The 25403-nt window shown below is 44.2% G+C and overlaps 1 protein-coding gene across 1 annotated transcript in view; it reads left to right on the plus strand.

Annotated features, from left to right (window-relative positions):
• CA10 (carbonic anhydrase 10) overlaps window positions 1-25403 on the plus strand; it is a 432852-nt gene that overhangs the window by 385659 nt on the left and 21790 nt on the right. Inside the window, exon 6 of the mRNA XM_054688693.1 lies at window positions 25172-25267. Coding sequence (XP_054544668.1) covers window positions 25172-25267 — 96 coding nt within the window. The remainder of the gene's footprint in view (window positions 1-25171; window positions 25268-25403) is intronic.

Below are 25403 nucleotides of genomic sequence, written 5' to 3' on the forward strand. Positions count from 1 at the left end.
AAGTTCCTTCCCTTTAAAGTCTCATATGTTTTGTGTTGATGCAGCGGATGGCAGAACCCATTTAGAATAGGCAGGTTTGCAGGGTTTGGGCTGCCCCTCTCCCTGCCCTGTAACAACTACAGTAACCCCTAAGACTTAGCTGCAACAGAAGTGATCTCTGCCTCTCTTGAATCCCCTGTTATTTTACATCAGGGCTAGACAAACATTCCTTTAAAGGCCAGAGGAAATATCTTAGGCTTCTTAGGACCATATAGTTTTTCAGTAACAACTACCGGACTTTGCCTTTGTAGTGACAAAGCAGTCGTAAACAATGTGTGTCTGTGTTCCAATGAAACATTTATTCATGACATGAAAATTGGAATTTTATATGATTTTCAGATGTCATAAAATAGCATCCATCCCCAACCCTTTAAAAATGTATAACCATCTTTAGTTTGTGGGGCAGATAAAATCAGGCAGCAAGCCAGATGTGGCCACAGGCTGTTTTCTGAGTCCTGCTTTCTACCTTCACTGACATCCTGGCTCCTTGCTGTGCCCAGGAAGGGTACTCAGAACAGCAGCATGGACCCCACCTGAGAACTCTCAGAAATGCTAAACCTCAGCCCTGCCTCAACATAATGATTCAGAATCTGCATTTCAACAAGATCCCCAAGCAATTCATGTGCAAAATACATTCCGACATGCATCTCTCTAGTGTGTGTGTCCACTCCAGTGTACCCTGCCCCCTGAATAGATGGTAAGCTCAGACGTTGGCTGTGTCATTCATAGCCATCATTGAAACCTGATGCATGCAGGAAGAAATGCAATGCTGGGTTTTTTTGTTTCTTTTTTTTTTTTTTTTTTTTTTTGAGAGTGAATGAATTATTAAGTGAGTGAGTGGATTTGGAAACTTAATTCACCTACCCACACGTCCTTCTTAACAGGCTGGCTATCCTTGTCCCTCTTGCCCTCACTCCTTTATTATTAGTCTGTCCCCAAAGCTGACTTTCCTATTTTCAAGCTAATCCATTTGGGAGGAGAGCTCACTGTACCTAAGACTTTGCTTTGCTAATTAAGAGAAAGAGTGAGACAGGAACTTGGAGGAGATTTCAGATCATCCAAAGTTGTGTAATAGAGAAGTGCCAATTTTATGCCCCTGAATGTGTCTCTCAGGAGAACTTTGCCTGCATCCTTTCTTTCATGATTTTCCCTTGATTGCCTTAAACCATTCCTATGGCCTGGTCTTAGATGTCCACCTGTATCGGAAGCAGCTAAATTGTTAACAGCTTTCAACCTGAAATCCCTGGACCAGAAAGACCAAATTTACAGCCATCAGCACTTGCTGGGGAGTCACCCATCCCTCCCCTGAACTTCCCATGTGCACTGAAGGACTTTGAGTTATCACGGAAGCAACAGAAATAAAAGACCATTGTAAAGGGTTGTGCTTGCAGGAAGACCTAAATCAACTATTCTGTCCCAACCTTTTGTTTTTATTGTTCTTTAAACATACATACAACATATTTTTTAAAAATATTTTTCACTGTAACTTTAAATAAATCGTTTTAAAGTGAACAGTTCCATGGCAATTAGAGCATTGATAATGCTCAACAACAACCACCTCTATCTAATTCTAAAACACTTTCATCACCCCAAAAGAAAACCTGTGCCTATTGAAACCATCTGCCTATGAAGCAGATACACCTCATCCCCTCCCCCCTGCAGCCCCTGGCAACCTCTAATCTGTCTGTGGATTTACCTATTCTGGATATCTCATATAGTAGAGTCATACAACATATGATCCTTTGTGTCTTGTTTCTTTCTCTTAGCACAGTGTTGGCGAGGCAACATCCCTGTAGCATGTGTCAGTCATTTATTCTCTTTTCTGAGCGAGATCATCAAGGCTGTGCCTCAATTGCTTATCCTTTCATCCTTGATGCGCATTTGGGTTGTTTCCATCTTTTGTGACTAGTGTGGCTAGAATATGCCTGTACACCTTTTTGCTTGAATGTCTATTCCCAGTTCTTCTGGATATCTACCTGGAGGTGGAATTTCTGAGTTACATGGTAATTGTGTGTTTAACTTTTTGAGGAACTGCCACACTATTTTCCTGTTTTTTAAAGGGCGACTTTCCCTGTGCCAGGCACTGAGTTAAAGGGTTCACAGGATTGGCTGGACTCGGGGAGCCATGCATTGGACACATTTTTTTTTATAGATTTTTTTTAAGATTTATTTATTTGTTTGTTTATTTATTTGTACAAGAACTGGGGTACAGGCCAGATGCGCGGGAGGGTGAGAGGATTCACCAGAGACAGAGCAGGGAACAGAACAGGCAGACTGACGAAATACACTGCTGAGGGGAGCAGCGGGTGCAACAGGAGAGGTCTGCTGCGCCATGTGGGACCCTCGCCGGCAAGCCAGGATCGAACTGGCGCTGCAGAGGCTGCGGACAGCTTCACAGCGCGCACTCAACCACCTGCACCACCCGGGGAGGCCCAGCATTGGACACATTTAGGGACAAGAGGAGACTGGGACCTAATGTCACTGAAGTTGCCTTTAGAAATGGATGACTGTCATCTCATTCTTACGCTCGCTCTCTTGCTTTCTCCATCTCCCTCCCCAACTGTCTATCTCTTTTCATGTGTTCTTTTTTTGTTACTTAAAAAAAGACAAGAGGAAAGGGGAAGAAAACACCAGGGACAGTTCCCACATATGTATATCATCATCAAAAATTTATAACATAATTCATATAATAACCACTATTTATTAGACAAGCACTATTATATTAAGTGGATATTGATAACCTACTTTGCAAGCAAGGCAGTGAAGATTCAGGGGATTAAGAAACATACTGAGGGCCTCCCTGGTGGCATAGAGTGTTAAGTCTCAGCGCTATTGTTACTGGGCAGGGAGAGGGGCAACCCAAACCCCGCAAACCTGCCTGCACTAAATAGGTTCTGCCATCTGCCGCATTAACACAAAGCATGAGAATTTAATGGGAAGGAACTTTAATACAGTTAGGAAACAATACAGGAAAGGCAAAGAATCTAGTCTCTGCCCTGTAACACTATGAACTTACTGGCAACCACTGCAGCATGAGTTTGATCCCCAGCCAGGGAGCTACCCACATGGCACAGCAGACCTCTCCTGCCTCAACTGCTGTTCCCCTCAGCAGAGTATTTCAGTAGATCTGCCTGTTCTGCTCCCCACTCTGTCTCTGGTGAATCCTCTCACCCCCTATACCTCTGGTCTCCATCCCTGTTCTTGTATGTATTAATAAAAATAAATCTTTAAAAAAAAAACATATTGAGGTTTGAGCGGCAGAATTGGGATTCGAACTCTGGTCTGTCTGACCACAAAATGCAGGTGTTTCATACCCAGCTACAATGGCACTTCTTGACCAGCAGAAAACTGCAAGTCATAACACAAGCACCAAGTATCTCGTCAAGGCTGCACTTGGCTACCAGGAAGCTACAGAGGGATGCTCTGAGGAATGGACTCCATGGTAATCCAGTCATCACTTGGCAGGTTGGGTGCTGGGCAAGAGCACCACCTGGGGAATCACTGGAATGATTTCTGCAGTGGCCAGGTGAGAGCCACCAACATGACCTGGGAGCAAGATGATGCTGCATGCAGAACTGTCTGGAATGGTCAGGTATTTTCTGATGTGAGAGGAAAGAGGGTTGCTATGCCAAGGTCTAACTCAGAGCTTCTCAGACTTGAGAAATCTTCAGAATAATCTGGACAGAGTCTTCAAAGCAGACATGGGTCTCGCTCCAGACATGCTGATGTAGTAGGTCTGGGTGAGACCTTAGACTCTGCATTTCTAAATGCAGAATCTTTCAGGTGATGCTGCTGCTCATGGCAGATCACTGAGTTGAGATCAAAGGGGAGAGAACAGGTGAGAAAGACAGGCTGGACATCCATCCCCGCACCCCCACTGTCTCCTCCTGTCTCTAGATGTTTACTGTCCAGTCCACTACCTTGTGAATCTTTTAACTCAGTGCCTGAACAGGCAAGGTCTCCATTTTAAAAATAGGAAAATAATTTGTCAGTTCTTCAAAAAGTTAAGCATACAATTACCATAAAACCCCAATAATTCCACTTCTAAGTAGATATCCAGAAGAACTAAAAATAGGAACTCAAACCAAAACTTATACAGATAGATTCATGGTCTCTGAGAAGGACTGCCAGTCTTCTTGGTGCTGAAACACCCAATCACCAGCCACTGTTGACTTATCCATCATATTTAGCTACAAATGATCCGCGTGCCTTTCATCCCCTCAAGATATCTGTGGATTTTCCCATGGGAAGTGTATTTTAGTATTACATATGAATGAATAGTGTATTACATATGAATTTTTTTTTAAAGATTTATTTATTTTTTTATACATGCACTGGGTATAGTCAGAAGCGCGGGAGGGTGAGAGAATTCACCAGAGCCAGATAGGGGAACAGAACAGGCAGACTGACGAAATATACTGCTGAGGGGAGCAGAGGGCACGACAGGAGAGGTCTGCGCACCATGTGGGACCCTTGCCAGCATCTGGGGGGATCGAACCAGTGCTGCAGAGGCTGCGGGCAGTTTCGCAGCCCAGCGCTCAACCACTGCGCCACCAAGGGAGCCCCCCTACATATGAATTTCATGCATGTGTCTCAGTGACAGAAAATTCTTCTATCCCTGATCCACAGAATTGGGAGAGTTACAGATTTATAGAGTTACAGATCCGCATTCTCAGGCCACCCAGGAATCATGACAGGTCTGCTAATTACTCCTGCAAGCCCCAGGAGGGGCCAGGAAGACTGTGCTTATTAACCACGTGGGTATAAACTGGGCATCCCTCCCAGCAGCCGCCTCTATGGCTGTGTCCCTCATAAAGCTCTCATTCCCTATCGCCTTCCCTCCTTTGAGCTCATCTTTTATGAAGGCGTGCGCAGCCTCCTTGAGATGGTTCTCTGTTTATTTAAGGCAACTGGGGAAGGGGAGGGTAAAAGGCTGCGTGCTGAAGATGAAATTGGAGCTGTGTTAATTCCGTGTTAATGACAGCAGAGCAATTTTCTTACAGGAAATAACTAGTTACCTTAATCATTTTAAGTAGTTAGTAGCAGCAGTCTAAAAAGGATGGTTATGCTTATCACAATACACGCACAAAGGAAATGAAGACATGAATAACGAGACATTAAACAGATTTCTGGCATCTTCCTTCTGGGTGGTATTAAATGGTATTAATCTTTTTAACTGACTTCAATCCTGAGACCACAGCCGTGTGATAAAATGTTAAGTGAACTGCTGCAAATGGAGGTGGTCCTCCCAGATTTATGGTGCCAATTTACCAACAGCAGACGTGTGCACCACCGCTGTGAGGAAGGCCATAGAAAAGAAGGAATGACAGGTAGATGTATGGATTAATTAATAAAATGCAGATAATAGCATCTTTCCCAATATTAATACTTCTTCCGAGGCTGCTCTATATATGTCTCTGGAAAAGAAAAAAAGCCACAATATATCGTTTGTTGTTGCAGCCCTCCCCTCCTCCAAGATAACGATCAGAGTTTGGAAAATGAATAAAACTTGGGCAACTTATCCAGACCACAGTCACACAATAAAAAAGAAAAAGTAACTGCAAAAGAGGGATAAAGTGCTTGTTCAAGGGTTTTACAGTTTTAAGACATGTCAAGTCATTTTTTTCCTAAGTAAGAGGGTGATTTTTCTTCCCCACGGTGGCTGTACATTGGGAAAGGCATCAGTTTGGTCACTTTAAGGAGATCATCCACATCAGCAAAGTGTATTTAGTGCATAGGGTGATACAGGCTGTGCTCAACCCAGGGAAATGATTTCTACAGGTCACCACCCTGTCCTAAGTAGCTCTCACTCTACCGGGGAGGTATACTTCTGAACATTAATTGTAACGTGGACAGGAAAAGCCCTAACACAATGTGTTGTAGGCACAGTGGTGGCACAGAGGTACATTTGAGTATTTCTACTTGGAAGGTGAAGAGAGCAGGGTTTTGAAGGATGAGTAAGAGTTTTCCAGATGAACACAAAGTAGACATTTCAGGTGAAAGGAAAGGCAAATTCAAAGACACAGATATGCAGTCAGGTCTGCTAAGCAAAGTACGGGGACTTGGAGTGATTACCATGTACGGTTTGGTGTGAAAGTAAAAAATGAAGGTGAAGGTCATGATGAGCTTTTCAAGCCACAGGAAAGAGGCTGGACACCTCACTAAGGAGAGTGGGATGCCTCAGAAGAGGTCTCTAAGCAGGAGAGTGAAATCTAGACTTAGAGTCACAATGACAGCTGTGCAGAGACTGGGCTGGAGAGACAAAAGTTTGAAAGCAGCAAGGCCAGTGAGGGAGTAAGATTAGGTAAGGCCTTGAACTGAGTAGGGGCATGGGAAAAAATATGGGGGGACACTTGCAGGAACTACTAAACCCACAGGTCTTCGTGATGAGTGAGCTTCCTGGAATAATAAGGACTAGGTCTTCCTAGGCACCGAGGTCTATAAATGCGGCTCTGGACAGGGCGTTGTTAGGGAGGAGGCAGGAGGAACAGATCTGGAGGGAAGTCCAGGTGGCAGGATCGTGAGCTTGGCTTGGGGGTCTGCTGACACTCTGATGATCCCTGGCATGCTCAAGTCTCCCTGACCTAGAGGCAGGGCGAGGCACCAGCCAGTGGGGGCAGCTGCGCAGGGTGCCTTGGACGAGCCCCACACCTCTGCCCCTTGGAGCTTCAGTTACCCTGCTTTCCAAATGCCAAAGATTCAGTGGGCCGGGGACAATCCAGGACTGGCTGCATTTGCTCAGCCTCCTCTCTCAGGGTCTATGTCTGAGGACTAAGAAAGCCAAGAATGGCCCCCTACCATCCCTCCAATTCCATAGGCCTGACAGCCATAGCCTGTTTCCCTCAGAATGTCCAGCCAGAGGCATGCATCTGTATCAGCCCAAGAGGCGTGAAGAATCTGAGTCATGGGCAGGCCTTGGAACACCCTGAGTTGTTGGTGTTCCTCCCAGCCCCTCTCCTGCAAAGCCCATGAGAATACCCCAGCAGAAAGCAGCTGGCCCTTGGGGAACTTATTTAGCTACTGAAGGAGGAATCTGGGAGGGCCAGGGGTCTGGCCTGGTGGAGTCCATTTGTTCAGTTCCACTCCACTGGGCAGAACTGGGCACATCACCCTGGCAGAGAAGTCAGGGAGTGAGCTTTTCCTGAATGTCCACAGCCCTTCCTGAGGCTGGAGAGGACTCTCGAAAGAATGTGGGATGACCGGGTCCACTTTCATTTTGATTTTGGTTTAAGAGCCAGGCTCTGAAATTAGACTCCTGGGATGACATTCTAGTTCTTGCACTTATTAGTAAAAGGAGATACTGAGCAAGCTACTTAACTTCTTTAGGCCTTGGTTCCCTCTCTATAAAATGGGATGGACGAATATTACCTGATCTCAGAGGGGATTCATCAGGAGCACCACGTGAGATGATGCTTACAGAACACCAACCTTCTCTGCCCAGCAGAGAAGGAAACCAGCCGAATGGCACTGATTGTCGCTGTGTTACTGTGCTAAGCTAGGGCAACTGAAAGCAACTAACCCCAACCAGGGTGCTATTCATTTACAAAATAATAAACCAATGACTAAAACAGTGGGCAGCTGCTAGTGAAATTTTCAGCTGTGACTTGCTGAGATCCTATGTGTACTAGGCATTAAGCCATCTGGGTAGGTCCCTGTGATGTGGATTCATACACTGATGGCTCCTGGTGCCCAGGAGGCAGAGAATAACCCTGCCTTGCCCCAGAGAGATTGGGCCCAGTGGCTTCCAAGGAGAGACACCATGCTCCCTCACCTACAGGTCTGCTGGAATTGGAGGCTGGAGTCTTAATATAGATTGTCCACATGCCTCTTCCAGTGCTGTCAGCAAAATACTGTCCCTGTTCCCCTCCCAAAGTTTATTTTGGGAACCTGGTACAAGGACACCATCTGGGCTGCTCTGCCATACAGTGAGGGTCATCCAGCTTTCCTTCCTCATCTCCTTTTCTTCACCGTCAGCCAAGACTCTCCCCTCAGTAACAGAATCAAAGGATCCGTCTATAAAACAAAATCCACTAGGAGAGAAGGAATGAGCTGCATCATGCAAAGTGTTGGTGTTGAATGACCATCAGACACACAGGGAAGGGGTAGGGAGGTTGTTGAGAGCCCATGTCATTCTCACTGGCCCCTGAGGCATTGTAGTCTTCATATGCATAATCCAGACCAGAACCCCGCCATCCCCAAGTTACAGATAAAGAAACTGACCTGCCTAGCTGTGACCTTCCTGGCCATGAACTTCCAAGCCATGACCTCCCTAGCCTTGACCCGCCATCTGGGCAGCAACACAATTCCATATTCCACACACCCTGCAGGGGTTGTTTGAAAATGTATGGGAGTGTTCACTACAGCGCTATTTTTTTTTTTAAAGATTTATTTATTTTATTTATACAAGCACTGGGTACAGTCAGAAGCACGGGAGGGTGAGAGAATTCATCAGAGCCCGAGCGGATAGCAGAGCAGGCAGAAGGACCGAAGTTACACTGCTGAGGGGAGCAGCGGGTGACAGGAGAGGTCTGCGCGCCATGTGGGACCCTCACCCGGTGGCCGGGGATGGAGCCCGCGCTGCAGAGGCTGCTGGCAGCTCCGCAACCCAGCGCTCAACTGCTGTGCCACTGGGGAGGCCCCTGCAGCGCTATTTTTAAAGAGCCAAGCTATAGAAACAATGTAAGTGCCCCAAAACACGAGTGGATCAAGAAGATGTGATATATATGCACTATGGAATACTATTCAGCAATGAAAAAGATACACGCATGCCATTTGCAGTAACATGGATGGAAAAGGAAGGCATTATGCTAAGCAAAATAAGCCAGAAGGAGAAAGACAAACACTGGCCAGTGTCACTTATATGTGGACTATTTAGAAATCAAACGAAGGGTCAGATAAAGTTAAACGTAAAAATGAACCCTTGAAAGCTGATCACAAAACTGAGGCATCCAGAGAGGGAGGAGAAGGAAGAGGGGGGGAACAATGTGGGGAGAGAAACAATGGACTGTGGGTGCTTTGGTGGGTGCATTATGGCAACTACACCCGAAGCGGGAGATCTGTACTTCCGAAATACTAACAATGATGTTAACCAATGTTACTTAAATAAAAAAATTTAGCAGAAAAGAAAGAAAACATATGGGAGACATTTTGGACAGTCACAATAATGGCAGTTAGTGAGAAGGGTCCATTACAAAGGTTCTACATGGAGTGAATGCACAGGACAGTCACACACAATAAAGATGTGTCCAGCCTTATTGTCCACAGTCCCCTGATTGAACAACACTGCTGGCTAGCGAAGGAGGGCTGGATCCCAAGACTCTATCACCTCGGCCTGTAAACCCGTCCATCAGTGTGCATAGCCCCTTCTCTTTTTTCGGTGGTATATCTTTGTGACCCATCACTCTTCTAAGAAGCATGGAAGAACCCATGCCATCTTCTCCTGCTATTTGGCTTCCTTTTAGATTCCACTAAGAAGCTGGACCCAATGTGGTTGACCCCTGATCAATCAAATTAACCTTGAATTATTATTTTCATGCTTTTCCACATAAGAATTAAGGTTTTCTTGGTATTCGTTTTGGTCATTTTCCCCCCAATAATTAGATGACCTGTATCTTATTTCTTGGAATACGCTAGTACTGTTCTGTGATTGCCAAAAGTTATTTTGTACTCATTATTCATCTTTCAAAATCTCTCTGAATACTTTTCTTGATTTTTTTGGAAACTTATTTAAGGATCTTACAGTCCCTGAAATCTGGATTCATACATTGTTTTCTTTTTCTTTTTACTGAAAAAAAAATGATTGAATAATATCCAATGCCTTTTATGATAAATATATTTAAGCAGATATTCGAATTACTTTAGGCTATCAAATACCATGACATGAGATATGTTATTGAATTTGGGTGACCTGATGGCAGGGTTTGGAAAGTTTGATTCACTGAGAAACTGGGAAGGTTGCAGGACAAGAAAAATTGGCAGGCAATGTAATTCCTGCAAGAGTCAAATGACACAGTGAGAAAATGTGCTACAGTAAAGAGTCTCTATAGTTACAGATCTTTCTCTTTGTTTTTGCTTGAGTGATTTGTGCCAAAAACAAATCTGATGTCATTACCATTCCTTACCCCTCCACACATTCTCTCTTTCATCTTGAAACTTTTAATGACTTTTATTATTCTTCCAATAAAGACAAAAATTCTCGCCAGCGTCTCCCCTACCTTTTTCCCCTAGGTAATATTACCTTCTTCCCCTTACCTTCTGAGCTTCAGCCTTTCTTTGTACACATGCCACCATGTGCACATGCCACAGGGCCTTTGCACATAGGCTTCCATCTGCCTCTAAGATCTTCCCTCTTTTCATCACCTCTTGCCCAGTATGGTGCCTGGTATATATGAGACACAAATGAGTGTTTATTGAAAGAATAAATGAATGAAGTCTTGGGAGTCAGTTCTCAGGTTTAGGATATTTTGTTTTGTTTGGGTTTGATCTGCTTTGGCCTGAACATTACCAAATGTGGGAGCCAGAGGTCACAAGTTGGCAGCCAGTAGGCCCACAGGCACTTCTGACCTGCCCACATGTATTATTTGGCTGCGGTCCCTACCTAAACTGCTTTCTTATCTCTGCAGCCTTCCTGCATCCTGTAGTCTTTCCATTTGCAACCCCAGGCTTAAATATGCTGTCTGCAGAAACTTGCATGTAAAAATTTGGTTTCAATTTGATGTAATTTAATTGCCTTTGTTGGAAACTCAAGGGGCAATAGCCCGTACCTCTCATCAATTTGTGTTCATTTTTTAGAAGAATCACAAAACCCTGTCCTCGAAATCTCCATGTTTTCGAGATAAAGACCCTAAGGTCTGAAATGTGGAGGGATACCCCCATTCTTCAAGGGTCCTATAGGGCCAGTCCCCTTAACTCCCAGCTGGCAGCTCTCCTGCCTCTCATTCACAGCATCAATCCAGCTGTGGAGGGTGTTTATGGATACTTAATAGCTTTGAAAGTGTTTATTTTCAGTCATTAAGTATCACATTTTAGGCAACTAATGGGTGCAAAATCATGCCTCGTTTATGAACATTTTATCCAAATTGCTGTGCAGCTTGATTTACAAGAGGAGAGAAAACTCTCCTCTCTTATCTAATAGATGTTGTATCCCAATTTCCATTCGTGTGAGGAGAGAGTACTCGAAAGTGACTCTTCGGAATTAACACCAGCTCATATGTGGATAGTGACAAGTGACTTGTGGGGACTGCATCATTCCTTCCTTTTGTCCCAGTGGGTGTTTGTGGCCCCTGCAGGTAGCAGATGTGACTGAATAATGTCTTAGGAAAATCTTAACAGGGTGATTTGATTATAGATTTGGAGTCTGAGAGAAATAAGGACTGTTGCTCTTGGCCCAGTAGTGGCCCACGCTGGTCGGAGAGCCTTGGGTGATGGGTCCGCCTCTGTAATCTGCCAATTTTTTTAAATTTTATTTTATGTATTTTTACATCATTCTTAATTTTTGCACAATGTATGTATTTTCTTTTTTTTTTTTAAGATATATTTATTTATTTATACAAGCACTGGGTACAGTCAGAAGCACAGGAGGGTGAGAGAATTCACCAGAGCCAGAGCAGGAAACAGAACAGGCAGACTGACAAAATACACTGCTGAGGGGAGCAGCAGGCGCGGCAGGAGAGGTCTGTCATGCTATGTGGGACCCTCGCCAGCGGCCAGGGATCGAACCGTCGCTGCAGAGGCTGCGGGCAGTGTCGCAGCCCAGCGCTCAACCACTACGCCATCGGGGAGGCCCAACGTATGCATTTTCATCTTGGTTATAGTTTCCATACAATTGCCACCCCCTTTGCTGAGATCCTACTCCCTTCTCCCCCCGCCCACCACCGTGTGTTTATAGTGGTTTATAATTGCTTGTTGATTTTGATTTTTACTTTATTATAATTAGTCTTTTTTAATCTGCCACATTTAACTTCTGTTGTTGCCTCAGAGGAATCTTACTAGTCTTCCTGTGAGTTGTTTTTTCTTCCAAAGAGGTTGTCCAGTTAGACCAACCTACTGCCCTTACTACTTCCACCAGAATAGCTGTAGGGATTATTTATTGGAGTACCAAAAAGACTGAGCAATTACTACTCCAGTTTTCAGTGGGAGAAAAGGAAATATATATGTATTTATATACCATGATATATGTACTATTATGATATATATATTTCATTATACATATATTGCATTATGGTTTATAAAATATTTTCATAAAAATATTGTGAAACATACTTCTAGATCCATCTAAGCCATGGGTTTTTGTAGGTAGGTGTTTTTATGGGTAGTATAAGTAATAAAGTGATTCTTGTCTTAATCAGAGGAACTGTATAACCCTGCAGTAATTTAAAACAAAGTGATCCTCCCTTAAAACTATTTATGTGGGCTCTGGAATTACTTGTTCAATAAATATTTAACAAAAATGCCCTGAGAACATTCCAGAAGAGTGGTTTTCATCCAAGGGACAAGCTCATGGAGGACCACGAGGTTAAGAAAGGCAACACATGGATAGTCTGAGATAGAGTGTTCCATGCATCACAGTGCCAACCACAGAGAGAAAAGACTAACAGAATCTGCTTGGCAGTCAGATGACAGTAAGATAAAGTAAGATACAAAGATGAGGAGGGTCTGAACCCTGTCCTCAAGATAGATGGTCAGCAAGTGTTCATGGTGGGGCTGTGTGTTATCTGTGGGACTCCACCACCCAGGGTCTCTCGTGTCCTTTATCTGAGCCCCAGGCGTCAGACATTTCTAAGAGTGATCCTGACAACTCCCACTTAATGAGTGCTTGCTTGGTGCCAGGCACCCAGCTGAAGCCTGCTTCAGCTCATTTACATGTTTTAGCTCTTTTCATCATCCCAGCAACCCTTTGAATGGTTATGTTACCTACACAGTTTTGCAAGTAAAGGGAGTGACATTTGAGGAGACTAAATATTCCAAGACTTGAAGTCTAGGATGTTTGATTCCAGAGTCAAAGAGCAATCTTCATCCATGCCCTTCAGAGGGATGAGCTTGGGGTGGTGGGTAGATAGGTGGGAAGTAGGCTTATGCAGAGAAAAAGAGTGCATGAGCAACTGAGTCTGGGTCTTGGGATGTCAGTGAGAAAGAGATTAATTCAAATCAGTCGAGGATTGAAAAGGAGCTGCAGACCTCACCTTTTTTTTTTAACTTTTTTTTTAAGATTTATTTTATTTATACATACAAGAACTGGGGTGTAGGCCAGAGGTGCAGGGGTGAGAGGATTCACCAGAGACAAAGCGGGGAGCAGAACAGGCAGATTGACTGAAACCACAGCTGAGGGAACAGCTGGCAGACAGGAGAGGTCTGCTGCACCAAGTGGGTCAGCTCCCTGGTCAGGGATCGAACTCATGCCATCATGGTGATAGCGCTAAGACTTAACCCCTAGGCTACCAAGGAGGCCCCCAGACCTCACCTTTAAATCCTGGCAGGCAGTAGCACTGCCCAGAAAATCTCTGGGAGATCTGAACCTAATTATCTTCTAGAAGTAACTATTTCAGGGGCAGTGGTAGGGGTGGGGGAGGGAGGCCAGTGGGAATAAAAGAGACCATCCTTACTCAATGCTTCATTTTTCATCTTTATTTTTTATTGAACTAGAATTAGTTTGCAACATTATATATTATAGATTGCAGGTGTGCAGCATTAGGTCTGTGGCTATGACCTAATATTCAGGACTACAAGTCTAGTTTCCACCCATCACCACACTATTCACTCCTTTTGTCTGATTTACTCACCCTTCTGCCCTCCTCCCTTATTGTGTCCCCTGTTTGGTTCTTACAGTCTAAGCAAACGCAATGCCACTTGATAAAGGTGTGAGAAATAAATCCCATCAGAGGAGACAACTCTCTAGAAGACTCTTGGCATTCAGGTTGCTCTGTGACAAGTTTCAAGCCCCCAGAATTTCAAGTCCAGAAACCAATAAGAAGGAAAATATGTTCAATCTTTGCATCATGAAAGCAAAAGGGAGGAACTGCCTTTTTATGTGGGTACTTTGTCTGGGCCCCTTCAGTTATGGTGCCTGCTGGGTTAAGCCCTGCCTCATTCCCAAAAGGCTGTGTAGCAGGTGATCTCATTTCATTCTCTCCACCGTCCTCAGATGCATCCCCATGTCATAGATGAAGAAACTAAGGCATAGAGGCGCTAAGCAGCCAGCCCGCGGCTACTCGATGTAAGAGGTAACTGACTCCGCTCCCAGTGTTGCCTCTTCCAGCATCATCCTGCACCCAGACATCTCAGTCTGCACTTGCGCAAACCACCATGCAACTCAATGAAGAGTGCCATGCTCTGCTTTAAAATCCAACTTTTGTCATCTTCTGCAGGGGGAAGAGAATACCATGTTTCAGTCTGGTGGCTTTAGAGATTGCTATGATAACTGGACCACATTCGGGGGGCTTTAGTCAATGAAATGATAGGCACTTTTTATTTTTAGCCATCATTGCATTCCATGTCTCCAAATGCAGGAAATCATCAGTCACCAGGCAGACCAGTGATAATTGCCAAACCTTCGGGTGAGAATGTGGCTGCTGGTAAATATCAAACTGCTTTCTCCTCTGCAGACTGTGTGCTCTTACACTTAAAGACAAACTTGTTAATGACTTTCTATAAATAAGATTTAGCTTATAATTGTTGTTCCAGCAACTGCTGCTGAGATGTGATCTCTCTTCAAATGTAAAACACCTTTCCTTTTCTCTTTCCTTTCTTGTGGAAAGATGTTTGTAGGAAAGCAAAGTGAACCACGGTCATTGTTTGGCTGTGTGACTTCAGAAAAGTGGCTTAACCTCTCAGTGCCTTCATTCATCCATCACCTATTTTAGGAACCGCTGGGGTGAGATGGGTGAGCTCCTCGAGGATATGAAGGACCCCTTTAGGGACTGCTGGGCATGGTGTGGGCCCTGAGGGCTTGTCTGTTGACTGGAATTAAGTTCACTTGTGGCAACGATGGCTTGGAGCGCTAAAAGACCTACAGAAATGCGCTGGTGGCCTTCATTAGAAGGGAGCCTCCTTAGGAGGGCCTTTCCATTTGTATTGTTCTCCTTCCTCTATGGAGCACTTCAAGGAAAATGTAAATTCCTCAAGTTTTGATCATCTCTCAGATTTAAACTGGCAGGATTGCCACCTGTTTTTGTAAATCAGGTCTTCTTGGGATCCAGGCAGGCCCACTCTTTATATTTTGTCTGAGGCTGCTTTATCCCAAAGCCGACTGGAATTGTGGTGACAGGGACCATAAAGCCTTATAGTGTGAGCCCCTGGGAATGCACTTCTCCCTACAAGGTCTCATGGTGAGTGCTCCAAGCATGTCTGAAAGGGACTAGAAACATTGGAAAATGACTGGATTGTGAGGAGACAATTTCCTCAGGTTTTCTTGGGAAGACAGATCCAAAACGAGGACCCAGAAAGGGGGGCTGCACCCCTGTGTCTGTGGGAGCTTAAGGCTCTATTATCTATTGTTTATATAATACTGATAGGGTGACAACAGCCCCAACGCTAACAGGTAATTATTGAGTGCTTACTTACTACATGCCAGACCATGGGCTAAATGTTTTATATATTCAGTCTCATAAAACCATCCCCATAGTCCTATGAAGTAGTTGGTATCATTATCTCTGCTTACAGAGGAGAAGTTGCTTCACCCCAGGGTACACAGTGACAAAGCCAGGCTTTGCATCCTCATAGCCCAGTGTGATATTTCACTTCTGGGTTCCCATTAGACATGCCCTTTAGGATTGTAGTCTGTTTCTGACCAGCTCAGCCAAACGCCTCGCTCCCCCTGTCCTCGGGACCCCACATTCTGTCGTACCACCGCCTCCCCACCTGGCTCCAGTTGTTCATTGAACAATTAGTCCTACCTTGCCACTGCTGCTGCTGTCCTATGCCAGGTACTGTCCTGGGCATCAGGACAAAACAGGGGCAATCAGATACAGCCTTTGTCTGGGTGAAGCTTGAAATTGAGTGAAAGCGATAGGCATTCATCACATAAGAAATGTCAAAATAAAACAGGCATGTGCTTCAAAGAGGGAAAGACACAGGGTGCCATGAGTGGGTTTGGGGACCTGTCTTAAGAGGTAAACCCTTGAGGTCACATCCAAAAGAGTTCTAAGTAGCAGTCGGCCCCAGAGGCTAGTAAGGGAGGCTGAGCAGAAGGACAGCGCAGGCACGGGGAGGAAGGGCACGCAGGGGGTAGGGGGCATGGAGAGAAGTGAGTGTGGCCGGAGCACACAGACATATCTGGAAAAGTCAGGGTCACACCAGGCTTGCGCTCAGATTTGGCTCTTTGTTTTAAAGGTAATGGGAAGCCACTGCGTGTTGAGCATGGGGTAAGTTAAGGCCATGCATGACGGTGCCACAGGACTCATGCATTGTGTGGCCTTCGTTACAAGGCCGCTCTTCCCTGAGCCCACCAAAGGGCTTCCGCTAATGGGACATCACACTGTGGAAGACCACCAAGGTGTGGGCATCAGGGCGGGAAACATAGCTGGTCTGTCTGCCATGAAGGGAGGGTGGGCGAACAGCAACCTGGCACACATGGGGACTCTCACCCCACTGCAGGGTGAAAACTCTGAGACTCATGCCAGAGACCATTCCCAGCCTAATAAGCCAAGGTCAGCCAGCTGTAGACGTGGGGCTCACTTGCAGCAGGGCTGCTCCTTAGTAGAAATGAGTGCTCATCTATTAGCTTGAAAGCTATTACTTCTCACCAAAGGTCCATGTTTCTCAGCCTCCTGTGTTTCTGATAGCATTCTAGGACATAAAGACAATTCTGTATCATCCTTAGAGTAGAATCCAGACCCTCTGTTGACCCACCAGGGTCCCCCTATCTGGTCTTGTGCCTTGCATGACTTCAGCTCATACCACTCTCCTTCACGGAGCAGTCTCAGTAAACACTTGAATGAATGACTATGAACGACTCTATGATCAGGGACAAGATATCCCTTCCCTCTGATCTGTTTCTTCATTTTAAAAAGAAAGCAGCTGGCCTGGGTTTCCTCTAAGGCCCCTTAGACAGAGATCCCATGAGATGCAGAATCAGGATTTATTCAGCATATACTTGCCAACATTCCCTCCAAGCCAAGTCCCATGACGGGTACCAGGGATATGATGACGGATATCCTGCTGTCGAGATTTTGGCTCAGAAGTAGAGACAGACACAAAAAGAATAGCTTCAAAATAGTGTGGAGCGTGAGTGTGATATCATCATAGGAACTAAGTGTAATCCCAAATCTACTTCCTTGAGCAAATTATCTCTTGGTGGCCTTGTGTCACCATGACAAAAATGGAGATAACAGCACTAACTCATGATGGAGTTTGAGAATTAGATGAGATGTCACTGCTGGCATCATCTTTGACACAAAGCAACTGACAAATATTGGTGATCATCAGCAAATGACAGCAAATGATGCTAATGATAGTTAGCACCTGTGTGACTGTAAGTTGACCTTGACTTACATTGGTCCTGGTCACCCAGGGCCTCTGCCATCCTCATTGTAAAATATTTCAAAACTGTTGCCTGGTTAAGATTGCTGTGCGAAAAAGAATGAAGCTTGACCACTACCTCACACCATACACAAAAATCAACTCAAAATGGATTAAAGAACTAGACATAAGACCTGAAACCATAAAATACATAGAAGGAAATATAGGCGAAACACTACGGGATTTGCACATCAAAGACATCTTTACAGACACATCACCCAAAGCAGTGATAGTGAAGGCAAAGATAAACAGCTGGGACTACATCAAATTAAAGAGCTTCTGCACAGCAAAAGAGACAATAACAAAAACAAAGAGAAACCCCACCCACTGGGAGAACATTTTTGCACCCAACACTAATGATAAAGGACTGATCACAAAAATCTGCAAAGAGCTGATGAGACTCAGCAACAACAAAGAAAATAATCCAGTCAAAAAATGGGCAGAAGAGCTAAAAAGAAACTTCTCTGAAGAGGAAATGCAAATGGCCAACAGACATATGAAAAAATGTTCAACATCACTTGTAATCAGGGAAATGCAAATCAAAACTACCATGAGATACCATCTTACACCAGTGAGAATGGCACATATTAAAAAAACTAGCAACAACAAATGTTGGCGAGGGTGTGGAGAAAAAGGAACTCTTCTGCACTGTTGGTGGGAGTGCAAACTGGTCCAACCACTATGGAGAGCTGTGTGGAGATTTCTGGACCTACTAAACATAGAGCTTCCATATGATCCAGCAATTCCACTCCTAGGTATTTACCCAAAGGACACAGAAACATCAATTTCAAAGAACACCTGCACCCCTATGTTTATAGCAGCACTGTTTACAATAGCTAAGCTTTGGAAACAACCCAAATGCCCAAAAATAGATGACTGGATCAAGAAGATGTGGTACATATACACCATGGAATATTACTCAGCATTCAAAAAAGATAAACACATGCAATTTGCAGCAACATGGATGGCGCTGGAAGGGATCATGCTCAGCGAAATAAGCCAAAAAGAAAAAGAAAAATACCGGATGGTCTCACTCATAGCAGGAATCTAGAAAACTTAAATAAGGGACCAGGAAAATGAATATAAGAAAGTGAAAATCAAAATCAACAAAAAACTATGAACCAGAGACACTTTTTGGGGGGTGGGGGGCGGGAGGGGAAGGATTGGGGTCAGAATGGGGCGTTGCAATTGTATGGGGGAATATAAAAATAAAATTTATTATTAAAAAAAAAAAAGATTGCTGTGCGAAAAAATGAGAAGCTGTAGCTGGTACTCAATGTCAAGGGCACCTGGGACAGATGAAACCTTGTATATTCAGAATTTTTAATAAGTTGGATGAATTCTAACTTAACTAAGCCAAAATTCACAGCTTACTCAAGGTCATCAGACATGTTTGACATGAAATAGGTGACCAAGAAGGGATTGTTCTGAGCCATCTGCGCTGCTTTCTGCAAGAGCTGGGCCCTTTCAAGCTACCCTCACTTTCCCCAGCCATACTCAGAGATTTGTCCCCACCTCAGACTCTGCACTAGCTGTGCTCTTTGTCAGCAATGTACCTCCCTCCAGTCTCCCATGCCTTCTTCGTCTTCATCATCAGAACTCTGCTCAAATGACACCTCTGTGAGATGCCTTCATCAGCTACACCACCCGACATTGCTACTGCTGCGTACCACACACATACGTTTTTTTCTCACTAATGCCATTCATTTTGCAAGCCAAAATCTTGCTCTGTTTTCTTTAAAGCTCTTGTCACTCTCTGAATGATCTCTAGGAGAGCTAGGGCTTTACCAGTCTTACTCCAACTGGTCTTGGCATGTAGTCCACCCTCACAGAATTTTTGAATGAGTGCATTCCAGATCTGTGTAAAGGATTGAGGTGAGCCTCGTGTTCTGGGGTGAGAACACAATTTTCTGCTTGTACCACACACTGAAAAATCATATTAGGTCATGGGGACTTAGCTGCAGGGAATGGGCTGGATCAGCGCCCTCCAGATCTGAGCACCGTGAGGAAACCAACAATATCTTAATTTCTTAATCTTGCATGTCCACAAAGCTTCTGTGGGAGGAAGGATGCCCATCTAAATTAATAAAAAATGAAGATTATAAAATAATTCTCAGTAATCCAGGCTTAGCCCTTTCACATGGTAATTCCAACTAGGCTAGCAAAAGCCCTCAGGGGCGTCTCTTTAATGAATAGCTAAACTTAGTGTTTAATTAGCATGTCATCATTAGACCCCAAAGAGTTGGTGCTTATAAGCAGTTTCAACATTGTCCCTGTAGTCTTTGTCCCTTGCTTATTTCCTCAGAAGGTCTAACAATCCCTTTTGGTCCCTTATTTCCTGCTAGGCATGTCTGATGACCTTGATTAAGCTCCAGATTTGGGGCTCAGTTAAACTACAGCTAAATGCTCATCCAAATTACTCAAAAATCTGACTGGCTAAGGTTTGGATTATTCAAGTATTAACTATAAATGACAAGAAGTAATCCATAAGCATCACTCTCAGAACCCACCTGTTAATCTGATACCCTCTTCCTAGCCAGATATGATGTGCTCATTACTGCTCCCCAAGTCCACATTAGTGGCAGGGCAAGCAGCAGACCCCTCTCCCCCAGACTGACCATACCCATGCACGTTGTGAGTGGTTGATGGGTGGCGGGTTGGCACTACTCTGCCATAGGCAACAATTGCAGTAACTGTCATTTCCACTGACAAGGACCTGGGAGGAGGGTGGAGGGGCAGCAGTGCCTTTTCAGCTAAGCCCTACCTTTGGTGCAGACCCCAAGCATCTCCTCCTCTTGCTTCTCATGCCAAAATTGTGCCTTGAAAGGTAAGAACACTGCCAAGCTGCCTTCTGGGTGTTTTCTGGTGGGCTTGGCTGTTCTGAAGCCTTCGGGAACATGCGGTGCCCACTCACTGCACACAGTGCACATTCTATAATATGTGAAGTCCTTTGGGACATAACTGCTTTGATGGCCATGACCTGAAATTATATCATAATCCCCACCACCACCACCATCCTGCACCCCTGCCTCCCTGCTCTAATCTGCCCTCTTACAGTCCATGCCAGTTATCTCATCCCCCACCTAACACCCTTCCATAGCTGATACTGTAGGCCTCCTGTGATCGGACTCAGCCTATGTTACAACATACCTGACGCACGCCATACTGAATCAGAGAAGTGAACAACCTGACAAAATAGGGTTCTCTAACCTGCCAACAAGCTCTGCTAAACCAGTACTTCTCAATCTTTAATGTGCATGCAAATCACTGGGAAGTTGTTGAAATGCAGATCTTGATGTGGCTAGGGTAGGGCTCAAAATTATACATTTCTAACAAGCAGAATCTTGGGGTTCAGTCTCTAGGAAGAGGCTGTGGCTATTGCTGGTTCCTGCGCCTCCCATTGAGTAGCAAAGCACTGTGTCATCTTTTTAGCATCTAATATTCATGGGGGTGAGGGGAATTTAAAACAGCTTTGTTACAAGTTTCCATTAACTATAAAATCACCATTCCTTTAGATCAAAAAGTCAATTTCGTATGGTACGAACTAACGCAAGAGACAATCCATGAACCAGATCCTAACAGAAACCAAAACTCATGATATCAGAATCCCAGCCAATTACCTTGGAACAAAGAGGTGGCAAAGCTTCAGATGAAAGTTCTAAGTGTGCTAACTTAAGATTAGAGAAGAGCACAGTCTCAAGCTTACACTTGCCCACCTGTCCTATAGCCCCTGGCTGCTACCTAATCTCACCCTACATGGAACCACATGGCCCGGAGACTTCTTGCTGCCTTTTTCATTCTTGTAAGTTGGAGAGGATTACACCACTGGATTGCTTCCACTTCCTGCTCTCCAAGGCCCAGTTCTTGGAACATGCTAAAATTTCAAAGCATGCCTTGAAGCCCTGGCACATCCCCAGGCGGTTTTGTAGGTCACCTGGTAGGCAGATCTTAGCAGATGGCGGCTGTGTTTCAATTCTCAGGGAGAAGCTTACTCAACACTGAAGGGAGATGTGGCAGGTCCCCCTACCAGCTCCTGGTTTCTCTGTATGGGAGCACTTCTCCTGCAGACAGGCCTGCCTGTGTGTGGGGGTGGGCACAGGAGGTGGGCTGACGAGCATCACCTGATAGCCCTGCCGGGCCTGAGTTCTGCAAGGCAGAGCACATCCACCAGCCCCTGCCTGGGGGCCCCCTTCTGATGCAGAGGAGCTTCTGTAAAACCATCTGCCACCATTGGCAAAACTCACAAGAAGTGAAAAAACAGTAAGCAAATAGGATTTTTCAAGATCAGCAGCAGTGTGGGTTCCCTCCATACATAAGAAGCTCAACTGGTGCAGGACATGCAGGGTGGTCTCGGATTCAGGCTACCATCCATCTGAGCCTCACGGAAGGGCTGTCAGTGCTCATTGATTCTGCAGTGTTAGTTGTCAGCTCCAGCTGCCCACTAGCTGAAGTGCTTTTAACAAATGCCGATGCCCTTTTCCCACCCCAAATCAATTAAATCAGAATTGAGGATGAAGATGGGGGGTGGAGACAAACACAGGTAGGTTTCTTGAGTGCCCAGGTGACCTGGTTGTACAGGGAAGGTTGCAAACCAGTGTTTTTGTTTTTTTTTTTTTCCAAAGAACAAGGAAAAGCACCTCTCTTTTGATCATTGACTTGTTCCGCTTCTAAAACTTCACATCCTATTTTTATTGCAGTACATGATATTGGTAATAGGGAATATTCTCGTAAAATTTCAGAGTCACAAATTACATGCACTATCCCATAAGATTCTTAAATCAGCCTGTGGAACATGCTCACACCATTACAGGAAGATATGCTGGGATTTCAGTGACACTGTTTATGAGACAGAAACAATGGAAACAAACTGAAAGCTAGACAGAGAATGGCTCCCTGTGTTGTGGGGCATTCCTGCAATGGAGAATTCTACAGCTTTTAATACACTCAGGATCTGTACACACTGTCTTAAAGAGATAGTCACAAACCACTTCTAAATCTTAAAGGTTTAGAATCATAATTATGAATTATTCCAATTCTATTGTTTTTTTCCATTTTTTTATTTCTAACAACTTTGAGCTATCTTTGTCATAGTAAAGCTGTGTACATTTAGGGTATACAACTTGATGTCTTGATATGCATGTACATTATGAAATATCACCACAGTATGGCTTAGTAACCTGTCCATCACCTCTACATAGTTATGCGTGTGCCTTTTGCTTCTATAATTGCTCTGGCTGGGACTTCCAGCATTATGTTGAATAGAAGTGGCAAGAGTGGACATCCTTGTCTTATACTGGATCATAGAAGGAATAGTTTTAGTGATTTCCCATTGGTTATAACATTAGCTGTGGGGTTTAGTATTGAGGTAAGTTCTTCTATACCTGTTATTCCTGGGAATTTTTATCATGAATGGATAGTGAATTATGTCAAATGCTTTCTCTGAATTTATTGAGCTGATCATGTAAGGTTTTTATCTTTTATTTGATTAGTGTATCATATTGATTGTTTTATACATGTTGAACTATCCTTGCATCCTGGGAATAAATCCCTCTTGGTCATGGCACGTAATCTTTTTAATGTGCTGTTGAATTCAGTTTGCTGGTATCTTATTGAAGGTTTTTGTGCCTATATTCTCTAAGAAATTTGGCCTGTTGTTTTCTTTTCTTGAAGTATCTTTGTCTGGCCTTGGTATCAACATCATGCTGTTCTCATAAAATAAATTTGGAAGTGTTCTTCTTGTTCTATTTCTTTTTTTTTTTTTTTTTTGAAGGGTTTAAGGAGGATTGGTAGGAGTTCTTCTTTGAATGATTGGTAATATCACTCATAAAGTCATCTGGTTCAGGGCTTTTCTTTGTTGGGAGGTTTTTGATTACTTCAGTCTTATTTGTATTGATCTGTTTAGGATTTCTGTTTCATCTTAGATCTCAGTAGATTATATGGTTTAGGAATTTATCCATCCCATTTTAATTAAAATTTTTAAATACCTATTTTTTAAACTCTGTGCTTGTGTGTGTGTGTGTGTGTTAGAGAGAGAGAAAGAGAGAGAGAGAGAGAGAGAGAGAGAGAAAGAAAAGTTTATAAATACCAAATATCTAGAAAGTATATATACTAAAATATTTAAAAGGCATCTTGCTTGGGCTAAAGTTAGAAGGGGGTATCACTTTTTATTCTCTTTTTCTTAGTTTCTTACAAAAATTGTAATTTAGGATTAAAAATTTATTCTAAAGCTACAGCCTTAGATGAATTCTAAGGAGAGACAATCATTTTCATTTTTAGAGGAAGATATCAAGTCTCAATGAGGTGGACTAACTTTGTCATGTGGACTGAAAATTAGTGGGCATTAGTGTGAATGTATAGGTATGCTGTGTTTCATAAATTTCAAAACAAAGACTTAAAAGTTAGGTAACAGAGGGAAAACCTAGTTTACTGGACCCAGGGCCAGGAAGCCTAGTGCTGTCCACACTGCCTGTTTATTGCACCTGGGCACAGTCAGCAAGGCTGATTTCTTTTTTAAAGATTTATTTATTGGGGCCTCCCCTGGTGGTGCAGGCAGTTGAGCGCCGCACTGTGAAGCTGTCCACTGCAGCAGCAGTTTGATCCCGGCCGGCCAGCAAGGGTCCCACATGGCACGGCAGACCTCTCCTGTCTCGCCTGCTGCTCCCCTCAGCAGTGTATTTCGTCAGTCTGCCTGTTCTGTTCCCCACTCTGTCTCTGATGAATCCTCTCACCCTTCCACACATCTGACCTGTACCCCAGTTCTTGTATAAAATAAATAAATAAATCTTTTAAAAAAATAAAAATTTATTTATTTATGCATACAAAAACTGGGATACAGCCCAGAAGTTGGGGGATGGGTGGTGAGAGGATTCACCAGAGACAGAGTGGGGAGCAGAACAGGCAGATCTACCGAAATACACTGCTTAGGGGACCGGTGGGTGAGACAGGAGAGGTCTGGTCTGCTGTGCCATGTGGTTCAGCTCCCTGGCTGGCTGGGGGATCAAACTCACACCACAGAGCTTCACAGTGCTGTGCTTAACCCCTTGCGCCACCAGGGAGGCCCAAGGCTGATTCTCACTGAATGGGGAGAAAGGTCAGTGCTGTGATGAGAGGACCTGGCCAGACTGGTGCATGAGCTCTCTCCAGCAGCACAGCTGCATCTTGCAGACTGGCCAGTCTCCTCTCAGAGCTCCTGGGCTGACTAGGCCCTGAGGCCACATGGAAGATTAACTCAGTGCCAGCAGCTGTCAGCCTCTGGAGAGTGTGTCTGCCCCTGCATGGCCCTTCCATTCCTAATAAGGGAAACTCACTTTATACATGCTTTAGAGGAAATGTCCCAGGATGGAGCCAGGGCCAGATGGCACTGAGCTTCTTAAGGCATGCTTATTACCAGAAAATGTTGACTAGGCATTTACCAGCTATAGGTATTACCAGCTAATATGAATATGCACTTCACACACACACAAACATACCTCCCCCCGGAAGTTCCTTCATCTACAAACTTGTCTTTCCCATTGTTCTGCGATATACTTTAGTTTACCTTAGGTGTGGTGGATATGCTGTGTCTCACACCTTTTAATGTTAGATTGTTGTTCTTATTACTGCTTTTCTCTCCTGCCAGGTGCAGCTTATCCACTATAACCATGAGTTATATACAAATGTCACAGAAGCTGCAAAGAGCCCAAATGGATTGGTGGTAGTTTCTATATTTATAAAAGTAAGTATCTTGCTTTTCTTCATTCCCCTCTTCTTGAATTCCAAGAATATATGTTGGAATGTTTGCTTCCAGACTCAGTGGGATCTTAGAGGTAACTAAAGGGGTTATATGCATGCCCAGAAGAGCTGCACGAGAA

This window comes from Talpa occidentalis, unplaced genomic scaffold, assembly GCF_014898055.3.
Source record: "Talpa occidentalis isolate TD23 unplaced genomic scaffold, MPIMG_talOcc4v2.1 talOcc4.7, whole genome shotgun sequence".
Lineage (NCBI taxonomy): Eukaryota > Metazoa > Chordata > Mammalia > Eulipotyphla > Talpidae > Talpa > Talpa occidentalis.